This window comes from Phyllostomus discolor, chromosome 1, assembly GCF_004126475.2.
Source record: "Phyllostomus discolor isolate MPI-MPIP mPhyDis1 chromosome 1, mPhyDis1.pri.v3, whole genome shotgun sequence".
NCBI classification, from domain to species: Eukaryota; Metazoa; Chordata; class Mammalia; order Chiroptera; family Phyllostomidae; genus Phyllostomus; species Phyllostomus discolor.
In genome coordinates this window covers 28365459-28381240 of record NC_040903.2, presented here as the reverse complement: position 1 = coordinate 28381240, position 15782 = coordinate 28365459, and the positions used below count along the sequence as shown (strand labels likewise).

Sequence of the window (15782 nt, the reverse complement as noted above, 5' to 3'; positions counted from 1 at the left end):
CAATCCACAACCCATTCTTGAAAATGCATTTTAAAAGCAATAACTTCCATGAATGAATACTGGATTTAAGTCTATCCACATATCAAATCACACATAGTGGAGAGAAATCTAGGTCAAAATCATTGATGCTACAACCTAACATGTAGGAAAACAATAAAGTTTATATTGTTTCAGTTCTTAGTGGTTCAAGTTTAGTGATTAAGTTAAAGGGTACATTACTTCAGGCACAATGCTTGTTTTTACTTACTTATTCATAGCTAGAGTGCCAAGCACAGTGCCAGGTATGAAATTTTTGTTGAATAAAAATTAAACAAATTTCTGATATTAAATCTGTCTATGTAATAATGTGATATCAATGAGAAGTTTTAAAACTTTCTCATGATGAATTTACCAGGGGGTGCCCAATACAATTCTCTGATTCAAATGACTTTGGGGATGTGTTTCTTAAACCTACATTGGAAATTTTCAGGTCCTTAGACTGGAAAAATTTCAAGTAGAATACCCTAAACTAACCCCTCACATTTATAAATGAAATGCAATCTACCTCAGCTTTATTTTTTTTTTCAATTTAATTCTTAAGTGAAAAATAATAATTTTCTAGAAATAGAGTTTTAATCCACCTGCCATGTTGGTGTCCTTTTATTCTAATCAGACTGACGAAGTCCTCTGCTTTCTTCAACATGAATAAATTCAGTTAAGGCATTTGTCAATACAAAAAGCACATGAAAACTTGAAAATTTGTTAGTTGGCAAGTATTAATTTGCTTTATGAGAATAATCATTGACACATATATGTTAATGTTACATTTTTAAAAGTAATATGTATTTGACATAGTTTACATGTAGATTATACTCTGATGGTCGTTAAAGTTAAATAAATAAATATCCTCAAGTTACATTCACGCTACCTTTGAGTGCTCTATTGGAAGATAAATCCTACCTTGTTTTGTAAGCTTGGTCAAAATTGTACATTACTTTTAGGCTCAGTTGTGAAATCACACAACAGAACCTTGTTATTGTAAAAATGTAGTGCTGGATCAAATGGTTCAATTCCAAGTTTTTAAGTCTTTCCATACACAAAGGTATCTACTTATGTAACCCTCTGAGTTCTTCTGGAACCTTCCCTTATGCCCAGTGTTTTCCACTTGCCCAAGACTAATTATTCTGTGTCCTTTCCTTCTTGTTCCTTTCTCAACATTCATCCATTGGTTATTATTTTTTTCTTATTTATTCAAAGCCTGCTTTTGTTTTTTAATTGCCTCCTTCCTTTTAGTTTAAGAAGATGCTTAATATGCTTACCTTACCATAGAGACAGAAATAAAATTCTCTCCAGATCCTGTGTCACCCATTCTCCTATCGTCAGAGTCTACTATCTTTTTTACCCTTTGAGCTTTTTGAACGCATTGCTTACACTGCCATGTTCTCAATTTCAATGTAACCTTCAACCCACTATAATCTGATTCCCTTTGTATTTATTGTCCTGTCACCAAAGGATACCAGCAACCTCCACATTTTCAGATCAGATAATAATTTTCCATTTTTCTCAATGGAACCCCATTGAATTCTGCTATATTCGAGAAATCCATTCCAGGCCCAAGTTAGTGACATTTTCTTATCTTTTCCTCTTTAAAATGAGGCTTAGAATATCAACTTCCTTCCCTCAAGTTCTGGCAGCTGCCACTATTCATTCTATTCTTTGAAATTCTCTGCCTGAGTTCAGAGTGGATCCAGTCTCCCCAGCATCTGCTCTTGTTTATCCCCAAACAGACAATCATTTGGCTTTATTTCATGTTGCTTTAGTTTTTACTATTCACTGTGTGTTCTCACTCTAAGGGCTTTACTGACAGTATTTGCAGGAATGTGTGCCCCACTGAGCAGACTGTCCAGCTATTTACTGTCTCCAAGTAGATAGTCCCGCCTCATCCTCAGTACAAATGCCAACCCTCAGGAGGTTTCTGAATTCTTGCCCACCCCCAAATGATTAGGTCTCTTTGTAGTATGCCTAGTACCCTCTCCTTTTGCTTCAGAGCCTTTATTATAACTTGTAATTGCATATTCAAGTCTCAATGCCTTTGTTGATCATGAAAACAATGACTATGATTATTTTAATAAGTCATTTATCCCTGTCCATTTGCACAGGATTTTGTATAAATTAGTTGCTCAATAAATATGGTATAGATTAATGAAGTAAGACAAATCAAATTTACAACCAACTTCTTTATTTTACCTTCCAGGTATTATCTGTAAGTGTAACCCATACTTTCTTTTGTCATCATATTCCCAATGTGTTCCTTAGGCTCTTATGCTGGAATATAATAACTGGATTTTTACATATCTTTTTTTAATGAAAGAAACAACAAACAAAAATAAAACTCCTAAATTTATTGTTTCAATCCTCCCAAAGCAGCCTATTTTTCATCTGTACCTCATTTCATGGCAAAACCTAATATCACATGCCAACAACATGGAGGAACCCCTTAACATCACCAGTCATTAAATGGTATCCACTCTCTACCCTGTATGTCATAGATTATGCCTTTGCTATCTCTCATTTTTGAGTCTCTTTATTCCTTATTATTTCTAATCATTTCTGCCTCGAGTCCATCCTATAAATTAGGTCCAGAGTTATGTTCCTAAAACTAAAATCTGATTGTTTAACCTTTCAGCTCTTTAATTAATTATTGAAGGCAATTCTTCAAGCAGCTTGGCTAGTATGGGTCCAGGTTTTCTCATCTACATTCTTCTATTTACATGATGAATAATAAGGGCGCTATTTTTTGCTCTTCATTGTGCACTTACTACTATGTGCCTGGGAATATCTCCAGTTTGGAAAAGAAGTCTATATAGGTCTGGGCACAAAGAGTAGTTGATCAGCATCACACATCCACTAAGTGGTAGACTCAATATTCAACACAGATCTGAAGTCCATGCTCATGGTACTCCTCAGGCCATTCCACCTCCCCCTCCAGATGCCCCTGTTTCTGCACATCTCCAGGGCACTAGATGCACTAATAATCCCTTCTGCTGCAATTCCCTTGCCCTTCTTCCCTAACTAATGAACTTTCATTTATTCCATAAAATCCATCTGATTTTTTTTAAATCTTAAAACTTACCAAATGCATCTAATTGCCAATATGTTTCTACAGAACCTGGTACAAGTTATTTTATATAACCTCATTAAATTACACATTTATTGTAAATAAATCTGTTTCTAACAGCAGGTTACATTCTCTAAGAAGGTAATAGCTTTGTTTTATTCATTGTTTTCTCTGTCATTCCCTAGCACACCACTTAACATGTAATTTATTTCAATTAAATTTTTAAAATAACTAACTTTAATCTGTTGATATGGTTTCCATTTCTAAGCCTTAATCAGTGGTTCTGTACTGCCCAAACAAAGCATATTTTCTGGAAATACACTGGATATTAAACTATTAGAGCAGAGACATAGCAATATGATACCCAAACTAACATGAAGTGTGCCATTATTTTGTGATCCACACCATGCAACTCATAAAAAAAACATCATTTTTCAAGTGTTTTTATTGATTTCTTTGCATTTTTCACATCCTGCCTTGTTCCAAAAGCATTTTGGGCCATTTGCCAGAAGAATGCATGTACTTAAATTATTATAAAATAATTTAGGAATAGAAGTAGGAAGTCAGAATGAAGGAAAATAGACAGCAAATAGTGAGGTCAGAATGTTAACTGTAGTTCATAACTAGAGTAGCTAAGTTTCAAATTCTGAGCTTCTTGGCTACCACAGTAAATCTTTGCTTGGTGGGGGGTGGTGTTTTTCTTCAATCAAAAAATGGAAGCATAAATTTCTTCAGAAAGAAAACTTTTCCTACACTGAATTCTCTTTTTAAAACAATATCATATGGATTTTATATCAGAGAAAGCTGGGTACTGTTGCAGGTAGGAATGTCAACAATTTCCCAATAAATGCAGTAATGAATTTCATATTGATGTTTCTTGTAGTCCCCTTCAATAAAAGCTGAAGGCAGTATATTAACATACAACTCAGTGAAGGCAATTCTTCAAGGAGCTAAGCTAATATGGCCCAAGTACATAGCTTTCTCATGGCCCAGTTTAATCCAAGGAAAGACTTTAGAGTACTTACAGAAGTGGATGGACTATATAACCTTCAAACAATCTTCTGTAAGTATCACTTTTCTCAGCCAGGATGGTTAGTAGGTAGTTAATACCATTGTCTGACCAGGGAGTCTGTTGCTGTTTTACAGGTACTAGGCTTTCCAGTGGCCACAGTGACTGTAAAAGAGCAACATGCTATGTAGAAAGAGCATAGATTGACTGCTTTGGAGACCTGGTGTTTTCTCCAAAGCCCGTTGTGTCTAGCGTTATATTTACAAAAGCGCCTTGCTCTAATGGACAAACCTGAGATTCTTGCCAACTCTCAAACCGTGTGATTGCTATTTTCATTTATATGCCAGGTCACTTCACTGATAAGGAGCTAAAGCAATCACTCAAGTTATTAACGCACTACTTTGTCTAACACTATAAGGAAGCCAAGATTGGTTTGACAGCATGGTATAAGACATTCAGATTGCTGTAACCAGAAAATTTCCAGTCTTGAATTTTTAATTATGTATTTAGAACTCTAACAGAATAATAAGCTCAGAATATTCTGAGTTCTGTAAAACATCATTTTAAAATTAGAGCTTAATTACTGTGGGTTATATTTCCTTTTCATTCCACTTCAGTAGCAGCATCAACAAATTCCACAGCAGCATAATTTACATTTTCCCCAGGTAGGGTATAAAAAATACATTGTTTATTGATTTTGTTCATAAGCTGCATTTGCCCCTTTCGCACTTGCATGTCTCAGTCACTAGTAAAGCTTCCAGAAACATTGTTTTAAAGTTGAGCTTATTTTATGATTTTTCCGGTCTCTTACCTCTGTAGATGATAGAATTGAGAACTTTCAGGAGAATTACATAACAGAAATGTAGAATAAACTATTGAAATCTAATAGTTTTATAATAATAAAATTTTATTGTATTTTACAAAACCTAATGTTCATATATATATACACGAATATGTATATGTATATATGTATGTATGTATGTATGTATGTATAAAATCAGAGTAATCATTCCACCATTCATTTACCATTAACCAAACATTTTTGGAGCTTGCTAGGATCTCTGCATTGTGTAGTTTATGCCTTCAAGGATCTTACTTGTAAATCAGGTGGAACAGGAAAAAGGTGTGAAAAGCGTATATACATGCCATTATAGAGACAAGCACTAGGGTGCTGTGGAAGCACATGCAAGGCAGACTTATTGGCGTAAGAAGTGATGTCTCCACAGATGTGATTCTGAGCTGAATTCATCTAAAATATATCAGACAGAGGGGACCAATGTGGATTGATCACCAGTTCCTGGCACTTTTGTGGTACTAATCACAGGTTGGGGAATACAGGTGGGTGTACAGAGTTAGGTTGGGGCTGAAAGTAACCTTGATTCATTTCTGGATATTTTATGTTTTAAACACCTGTGGAATACATAGGTGAAGAAGTCCAGTGAAACACAGCATGTAAGGATTCTGGTGTTCTGAGTTGTCTGTGCCTCTGCTCTAGAGCCCATTACGTATTTTCAGTATCTCGTGTGCGTTTATTAGCAATGGAGGGTATTTAAGTGGGAGGCAGAAAGGATGCTGGTAAGCGTTAGTAAAGAGTTCTATCTATAGTTCCCCTTGGAACAAAAAACATAAACTTTTTATGTTTCTTTGTCTAAAGTCCAAACTGTATTCCATAATTCCTAATACAACTTATTGTAAATGTTCTTTTTCCACAAAACTTTCCTTGAGCTCTTCTGTATAGTGTTTATGTCTTCTTCCAAAAATATAAAGTACATTTTTAAATCTTATATGTCAGTAATCATTGTCTAGATTGTAATTAAATTATAAGTTTCACTACTCTCCAGTAAGGAGCTGTTTTCTAATGTGATTGAAATACAACTAATAGTCACTTTGATTCTCCCAACAGTTTAGGATGGCTTTGGTATAAGTATCTCCCTTTTTATCCAACTAGGAGCTGAAACAGGGATATGTTAAGAAGTATTCTCAAGGCCCAAATTCTTTATAAGTACAATTTGATGTTTTAGATGATGCTTAGGTATGGCTGAAATAATATAAACACTCTATGTTACATACTCTGGGGGTTTGAGAGACATTTGAGAAGATTGAGGCAGTAACACAAACTTCAATTAGAATATTTTAGGGAAAGTACTTCCAGGTTTTAAACAGCTCCCTCAGTGTGAAAGTCCCATAGCATGCTGTTCATAGTGGAGGTCAGAATTCTCCCACACCTAGGTTTGTGTGCCTTTTCATCCACTTCGGTGACAAGAGATCGGGCCATGCCACGCATGAAACCTCCTTAGCCTCCCTTTCTGAATTTGTAACATGGGGTTAATAATAGAGCTTACTTCTCACCCATTAGTGAAGTTTGTCAAGATGACACCCCCAGGCTCACCATTCAACCTGACACGGCTTAATAATGCTCAAAAGTTGTTCGCTATTATCTCAGCAGTTACACACTAGTACATCACCCTCCATTTGTCACATGGTAACTGCAAGTGCCACGACGGAAGAAAGGTTCTTTTTTTTTTTAGCTTTTCATAAAAATACAAATGGTAGTCCCTCACCCCATTTCCTTTTGTACTCCAGGCAGGTCTGGAAGAACATCTCATCAGCAAGGGAAAAGGAGAGGGAAAAGCCCGATGCCAGTGAAGGGCAGAAAATCCAGGCCTCTTTTCAGATGTCCTGGCTTTTCAGAGGCCTTTTCATATTTTATTTTACTTGAACACTTTGAGAATTTTTAATGCAAAGTAACTGATGCTCAAAATTCTGTTCTAGGCCAATTGGTCCTCTAAATCTAATCAATTGACTATACTACTCACTATTTTGCATAAGTCATTGGTGGCTAATTTTGTTCACATTGTGATAACTAGTAATATTTAGTATTTATATTAGTGGAAAGTACAGGTAAATACAGTTTGTATTTTCCAGTTTCATTAATTCAGTACGTATTATGTGCCTACTCTATGAAAGGCATCATGGTAAATGCTAAGTTACAATGGTGAGCAAGCCAGAAGTAACGGCAGCCTTCACTGAATATAGATTCTAATGAGAAAGAAAGATGCCAATAAAATAATCACGATAAAGAAGAAATTTACACATTTTAAAAATGACCATGATGGGAATAGAAATTACATAAGCTGGGTGTTATGAAAGAACACGTTTGGGACCAAGGACTATGGTAGTTAAAGTGGTTAAGGAAGGCTTTTTTGAGGGAATGATGTTTAAACCAAGATCAACATATGAGAGGGAATGGGTTGCAGGAAAATCAGAGCGTGGGGTAGGGTGAGGAAGTGGCATGGCCCAAGACCCCAAACAAGGAGATATTTTGCAAGCTAGAGCTATTTCAGTGGCACTGGTATATGATAAGCAGAAGAAAAAAGCTATGGTAAGACCTGTTGGTTTTATTCTAGGTTCTATGAGATAGTATTTAAGAGATTTAAGTGGAGAAGTGACAGGATCCAGTTTATGACTTAAATCCCCGGGGCTTTAGTGTGTCTAATGATTGGGCGAGGTCTAGCCAGCCTGGGAGAGCGCGCAGGGATACGCCCATTTGTACAGGCAGGAGACAGAATGACCTGGACTCGAGTCAGTGAGAACTGAAATGGGGATCCTAAGGAGAAACAGGTGGTGGATGAGCTAGCAAAAATCAAAAAAGTTTGTATTTCATTTTCCTTCTTCTGTTTTAGTGTTGATTACACCACCATCTGTATGTGGTTACAAATTTTCACCGTCTGAGTAAAGCATTGCTGTTTGCCATGAAGCGGGGAAATCCTGCTGTCAACTTAAAGAAATTAAATGTCTTTCTTCAGATTTCACGATCATTCATGGTAGATGATCATTCCTCTTGTTACAGGATTTCTACATTTCATGTATTCATTCACTCATTCACAGAACAAATATTTGAGTTACCTGTAATAGTCAAAACTGTCATTTGTTAAAGTTGCATTTGTATTGCTTCCCTGTGAACAACAAAAACATAGCTCTTTGGGAAAATGGTACTTTTGGTTACTCTGGGGTTTCCTCACCCTCATGGTTTTAGGACTTCACACACCCCTTTCAATTACTTTCCTAAATTCCTCCTTTCTAATGTTTATCAAGATACTTTTCTTCAGAATTTGAACTGGAGTTTGGAACATGTTAAACAGCAGACTCAACCCACATTCTGTTAATTCTTGTATTTTTCAATAGAAAAAAGAGAAAGCCTCTGTCATGATACAGAACAATGCCTATGCAGTGGCTGTTGCCAATTACGCCCCGAATCTTTCCAAAGACCCGGTTCTCTCCACCATCTCCAAGAGCGCGACCACACCGGAGCCCAACAAGAAGCCAGAGAACAAGCCCGCTGAAGCCAAGAAAACCTTCAACAGTGTTAGCAAAATTGACAGAATGTCTAGAATAGTTTTCCCAGTTTTGTTTGGTACATTTAATTTAGTCTACTGGGCCACATATTTAAACAGGGAACCTGTATTAGGTGTCAGTCCCTGAATCTAGACACAGGTTAACTTTGGGATGTATAACACCATTCAGCTTGGTTTGTTTTTGCTATGTACAGTCTGACTAATAACTGCTAATTTGTGAACCAACATGTATAGTATGTATATAGCAATATAGCTAAACAGTACACCTCTAATGGAGACACGCATTTGCTAACTCATGGAACTGTAGGCCGGAAGCACCCCATGCCCGAATCAAGATTGACCCTAGGAACTGGTTTTTAAGGTGGATTTCAGGTGACATGATTTCTTTCCTCTTCTAATAGCGATGACAATAGGGATCCTATGCCACACTTTATGAACCCTTTTGATTTAAGTCTTATATAGGAGTGTTTTCTACTGTTGCCTAACTGTAATGTAAGACAACACTTTCATTGCAAAATAAATTCTTCTAAATAACAGGACCACATTTCTGCAACAGCAGCCCCTTCCTGAGCACTCAAAATCCCTCCTAGCATAATTGGAAGCTTAGCACACATCAGAAGAAAAACTAGAAATTTGACAACAGCTTTTAATTATTCTATAGAGTATCTATAGCCATGTGCGTATTACAGCATGATAAGCTCAAATAATTACGAATAACCCCTGACAGGATGTTAATTATGCCTAGAATATAGAAACTCCTGGAATGTCATGGTCATTACATTTTGAGCATCAGAGTTTATTTGAAAGTGATCATTGAAATCCACGGATCATTTTAATCATTGGAAACTACCTTAAATTTTAGAAAGTAAAATTAAATGTGTGTTACACTTTCCAGGTTTGTGTTGTATTGAAACCAATGAGCTAAATTTTCTTGGTGCTGGGGACTGGAAAAAACATCCAGTTTGGCTGCTGCGGAGAAACACTCATATTGGATTAGAAAACTGTGCCAAAAACTCCCACCAATGAGAATTCATAGGTGTCACAGAGAGCAGACGAACACTTATATGATTCTCTTCTTTCCTGTTTACTGCAAATTCTGCCTTAAGGCTTCTTTTCATCAGGACTCAGAAGCCACTAATCACAATGGAAAGGGCAGTTCATTGGCACATTTTTCTGTCTTGAAAGCAGCACTTTCGGATAAGAATTATTGTAAATCTGCTTTTGTAAATTGCAACTTTAAATTTTGCTGACCCAAATTTACAACAGCTTTGTATACCAGAAGAGGTTTTGGTAAGAGTTGAACATTTTTAAACTGAAATAACAAAGGATCACCAACAAATTGTGAATTCACATGCACAAATGTAACGTACACAATTAGTTTAATTAGAACAGATACACAAACATGTAGCTAAATTAAAAACCAAAATTTTCTACTTTATGTAATTACTAATTATTAATGGGTAAAATTCATTTTCCTTTTAATATTTAAGAAGTATTCTGTATGCCCCTCAGACATGTTAATAAAAGTTAACAATTGTGTCTTATGCCTAGATTCAGTGCTTTTGGCAAACTTAAGATCCTTTTGATTCACAAATAATACATTAGCAGTTATTAGTTGACTTTTACTACTAGATACACCTTTATGATGGTGTTTTTGTAGAAACATAAGTAGACCAATAGTGGCATTTCTTGCAGTTTTGTACAGTATTTCAGTATAGTGCATAAGTAGGTATATTCATAAAATCAATAAAAGGAGTGTCTTATTGAAATAAGCAAAATCACAACAAAAATTGCTATTCCTTTGCCTCGTTTAAATTTTATTTTTTTAAATTTCTTTCTTTTAGTGTGATTTTTATTATGTGCTTGCATGATTGTCTTATTGCCAAGGTCACAAATGCCCTGAAGAATTCACCCTGAGGACAACCTTGACATTAAAAATTCCCTTACAAAAAGTAATCCATCATCCTTAATAAAATAATATTATTACATGAGCCAACAAATTTATACCTTTAATCCCCTTTCAATAACACCTTTATCACCTGAACAGTTTTAAAATGTGCACTTTATCTACACATTGAAATAGAAGATATCCTATTCTTATACACTTAGATATAGTGTAGCTCTTCTTTGTAGTTTAGGGAAGTGTGCAATAGTTTAAGAATGTACACAGCGCTTGAAAGAGAGCAATAAAAATGCTTTGTGTGGTGTGCCATTATTAGACACTTGAAAAATATAATTCCTATAAGTTCTGCATTGCCCCCTTCATGTCTGACTATAAATTATAAATCTATAAATATGTACATATGTAAAAATAATTATATATAGCAGTTTCTGCAGTACAAAAGAAGATCCATCTATACCTTTGACAAAAGGCTGCACCTACATTAATGGCACCAGTTTTATTAAAAGTAATTGTAGATCAGAAAATTTATTATTATCATTATACCTAATTTTAGTTTCATTGTTAAAATCTTATTTGAGACGATGATGTCCTGATTCTCTGATCAGGATTTTCTATTATTTCTCTAACTTGTTGTATTTTTCACACACATTTTAATCTTTAAAAGTTGAGATAAATCAAAGGGAGCCTTTGGTCTTGTTGAAGAAAAGGAAGATGTTCCATGGAAGGGGATTTTAAATGATAAAAGTATAGTCTTTATAATTATTCTCTCTTCCATAAACTACTTTAAAAACACAAATTAAAAATGACTAGTTTGTCAGGAAACATGTTTTTAATATAGTAACAGTTCTCTTTGGCCCACAACATTATGCCTATTTTATGTAGTCATGCATATACATAAAGATTTATAGTATGTACAAAATGTAGACAAATACATGTACATATATAGAGGTATATTCTCATTGTTATATAGCTATTGCTCTGACTCAGCTATTTACTCCACTAATATATTTTATTTTTACTTCCTACTATGTGTTGTGCAGTGGGGAGGGTATTAGTACTGCTCATATCACATCCACAGAATTTAGTTAAAATTAAAGTACATTGCACATTCTTATACAAACTTAAAATCAAAGACTCTGTTGAACACATAAGAGAATTCAGCACTGAGAGTCGTTTCATTAGCCATGAGATCACTGTGTGCTAGAATGACAGCTGTTTCTCTCTATTCTCTGATCCGTGCTCCTATTTGTTTGAATATAAAAATAGAATTACTATAACCATTCAATGTTGTTTTACCCTTCAGTGATTTGTTTTAAGTGGCAGTCTTCATGTTTAGCAATCTTTTCAGGGATCTCTGTACTTTGAATTTATCTCAGGTTTGAATAACTGATCCCCTTGAGCTATATTTGCTTAAATAGTCCATAATTTATTTTTTAAAAAAACACAGAAACCATTGTTTCATTCACATTATATATACTATATATAATGTGTTTATGATGTGGCTGACTTTATATTCCTGGTTGAGGGAACTGAACTCTGCCATGATGCCATAGATTGCAGTGGGGCACCACACCTCTATGGAATCTGTGGCTTGTGGCTACTTGACTTGGGCAGGGCCCATCATCAGTCCAATGGGAGGGTGAGGGGAGCAGTTTAAGTCACCTCCTGCAGAGTCGTGGTTCTTTAGCATCTGTTAAGGGTTTTCTTCAGGTCCTCCATATTTGATGCACTCAGGCAATGCCTGTGATACACTAAAATAGGTATTGCTTACTTTGATATCTGGGACCATATTAATAGGTTTATTACACAAGTTGTCCATGTTATTAGTCTTTTGGCATTCCTATATTCATCAACAAATTTTGAAGCAATTGCCAAATTTTTCATATAAAAAGATTCAGAATTTCAGGGGAATCATAAGATGACCCATAGCTACTTTACATTGCATTTATTTTCCTTTAAATTGAGATTTCTTTCATAGGCATCTTGGACACTGAGTCATACAATTTAAATTAGGGAGGGTGTAGTTATTTTGGACACCTGCATGCCTGGGAAACCAGGACACTACAAAACAAATCACTAATAGTGACATGGGCAAGACAAATCATGATATTTTCCTCTTGTATCCATGCTTTAAAATTAAATTTGGTATTTAATAAATATTTTAATATTCATAATCTTGTGTTATCAACATTATATGAAAATACTAATATTTTTATTAGTATTAAGCACTCACAATTTAATTAATTCAAAGACAAAGTTAGGGCCTCAAAACACAGAAAAGAGCCTGGCTTCTGTGGCTCAGTGGATTGAGCGCAGGCCTGCAAGCCAAAGGGCCGCCAGTTGGATTCCCAGTCAGGGCACATGTCTGGGTTGCAGGCCAGGTCCCCGGTAGGGAGCGCATAAGAGGCAACCACACACTAATATTTCTCTCCCTCTCCCTTCCCTTCTGTCTAAAAATAAATAAATAAAATCTTTAAAAAAACAGAAAAGAAGAGAGAAACCCACCAGATTAATGAGCTGTTGCTAATTAAACAATGTGAAATATTTTCCCTTTTTAATTTCCTAATGAAGAGGAGACATTATACACACACATAGAAGTACCTAATAGTCATGATTCTATCAAAGTATGAATCATGATTAAACCATAAAGTTCATATAAAAGACATATTGGGAAGGTAGCATTAATAAATTATTCAATATTTACTTAGCAGAATTTTATATCATGTTCTGTAAAATTCTTAACTTCCAACTTATTTAGACCATTATCCTCAATTATATTTACTTGAAATTTTTTTTGTATATATGAATAAAATTTTATTATATATGTAATATTATACTCCACTTCAAACCACTCCCTGGATATTTTATTTAATTCATTACATCCTAACATTGCCAGTAGAGAAGAATAGCAGGTCTGTGTTTTAGTTCATAGTAACAGCCCCAAAGAACCCTTAGGTCTTAGCTTTGATTAGAAGTGTGTGTGTGTGTGTGTGTGTGTGTGTGTTTGTGCGTGCATGTGGGTGTATTTCCTAGGTATGAAGTAACATTTTGAGAAATTCCGACAAATTTGTGAGATCTAAACCATTTATTTTAACAGATTCAGTCATAAACATAGCTCTTATTAAACTTAGTCAATAAAATAGCTTATTCACTTAGTCAATAAAATAGCTTTTTCAATAGATTTGTAACAAACTTATTAATGGGAATCTGTCTTGAGCTATGTAAATGGTTAGAAACTATCCTTCTTGTAAAGGTGTAAACATTTTTTTCTGAGGTACTTCTAGTCAATTGTTTTGAGCCACTAAGTTAAAAGTGATATCACAATTCCGCTTTTAAGGAAGAATAGAAAAATCCTTTAACTCCAAGTTTCTCAGTGGAAGTTTGTGAAAGCTTTCATTAAATTAAACGTCTGGTGGTTCATTTGCAAATACGAAGTCATCTACATTCACAACTGGTCAGTTTCACACCTTTTTTGAACTGACGTAGGTCTAAGCATCTTCTTATAGAGAACTCACCAAAAGCCACATGCTACCCCTGCGCGCCAGTCCGCGTTTCAGACCCTTTGCATCTATGACCTCACTGGGTCCTCACAACAGCCGCAATCACTGTGTGATTCTTCACGTTGTGGAAGTTTAGAATTTCTAAATAGTACACCAACATGCTAGTCTAACACCTATTTTGGGCAAAGTGAAAAAAAAAACCTATATTTTTCTTTGCTTTAATTCAAATATATATTCATACTTTTTTGGGAGCATCAATCTAATAAGGCTACTATCTGATTTTCTACACAATAAAACCAAGCAAACCTAAAAACTGTACAGCAACCAATAATCTACTTTTGTGAAAATAGCTATTTACTAACATTTGTTACAATTTAGATTTTGAGAATACAGCTCATTTTTCTTTTTGATCCATAAGTACTTATAATATATAAAATGCTTAAAGTTGATTAAGCACAGAAAAGGAACACTTTCTTAGTTTATTTTCATTTCTTTTTTGCCAGTTATGTTAGGGGTTGGATTGGTTTTTATTTACCATATTGTTGATTTCATAACATTTAAATCCACTGGACTCCAAATATTATATATTGATTTTATTGAACAATTTGTTACAAATTACTATTAATAGAAAGAAACTCAAACTGACCCCAAATAAATGTCAGCGCTGGGGCTGTAAGTGTTGAATTAGCTTAGTTGGTGTGAAAAATTGAAATTTTTCATTCACGCTGTCGGATGCCAGCCTATATTACCAGAAAAATGAGGATCTCTAACAAAGTGTATCTGTGAAAACGATTGGTCCTAGGAAAGCAAAACCAAGTAGTTAGAATAAGGCGTTACAGATCGCTTCCGATTACTATATATTCTAAATGGTCAGCACAGTAGTGGGAGCGCCAGTAGTGGGAGTGCGTGTCTCCATTCCGCATCCGCAGAGTGCGTAAGAAGTTTGATATGTGATCAGGGAGGCCTAAGGGGAACTGAACTGGTGGCAGTTTTCATGATTTAAACTTGACCGTCTATGGATAAGTTCATTGTTTGTTGAACTTGGGTGCTTGAGCCATAACTGATTTCAAGTTTCTTGGTGTCTGATTTTTTTTTTCAAGATTTTTCTGAGCAGATGTGATTTGGTTTCGTGTGCTCCTAACTGAGGAATGTGACCATCACGAAATATTTCCTTCAAGGTGACATATGTGAAAACTTTAAAAAGCTGTGTATTTGTTGCTAAATTAGAAAATGAAAAAAAAAACAGAAAAGGCTAAAATATTTTTCCCTTGCTACAAATCAATTTTTAAAAAGTTGTATGCATAAGAGTGCATGATGAAGTTCCAATGGTAAACTCTGACTATTCACATTAGGTGAAATTTGAAATTTTCTGGGTGACATTACCCTTGTGCGGTGGGTCTTCTGGTTTAAGGAAATAATTCAGGAGCTAATATTTATTTGTGACCTTGTTGTAATTGGGAAAAATCACTATTTTTATGTAAGATAATTTGACCTTTATTGAACATGTCATTATGCTTGCTGTTTAAAAAGTTCCTGATTAATTGATTACATGCAAATTAATGCTAAGCATTATCTTTTTGTACTTATTAAAATTAATTTAAATATATTTGATCTGAGAATTGTGTTTTTTGTACTTTAATCCTTATGTGTTTGCTTCAAGATGTGAATTTATTGTAAAACTGACTTTTTATATTGGGATATAAAACTGGTATTTTGTAATAGTGGTTTTAAACATTGTTTGTTTCTTAAACTTCTTTTAAAAATAAAAAAAATCATAGGGCAAACAGGAAAAGTATAAACTTTTTCTGAAATTTTAGAGGGAATCATGAATTGCTAATGTTGACCTCTTTAACACATTAAGAGAGCAGTGCTATGGAAAATAAAAGTTCACCCAGAAAATTGACTGCATTCCATCATA

The 15782-nt window shown here is 34.8% G+C and overlaps 1 protein-coding gene across 3 annotated transcripts in view; it reads left to right on the top strand.

Moving 5' to 3' along the window:
* Positions 1–15470, top strand: part of GABRA2 (gamma-aminobutyric acid type A receptor subunit alpha2) — a 108370-nt gene extending 92900 nt beyond the window's left edge. For 2 of the 3 annotated variants that reach the window (XM_028508004.2, XM_036020122.1), the window contains exon 10: positions 8292–15470. In XM_028508004.2, coding sequence (XP_028363805.1) covers positions 8292–8588 — 297 coding nt within the window. In that variant the 3' untranslated portion in view covers positions 8589–15470. Of the gene's footprint in view, positions 1–3980; positions 4161–8291 lie in introns of all 3 variants that reach the window. The other variant, XM_028508003.2, reaches the window with a different exon arrangement.
* The last annotated feature ends 312 nt before the right edge of the window (positions 15471–15782 follow it).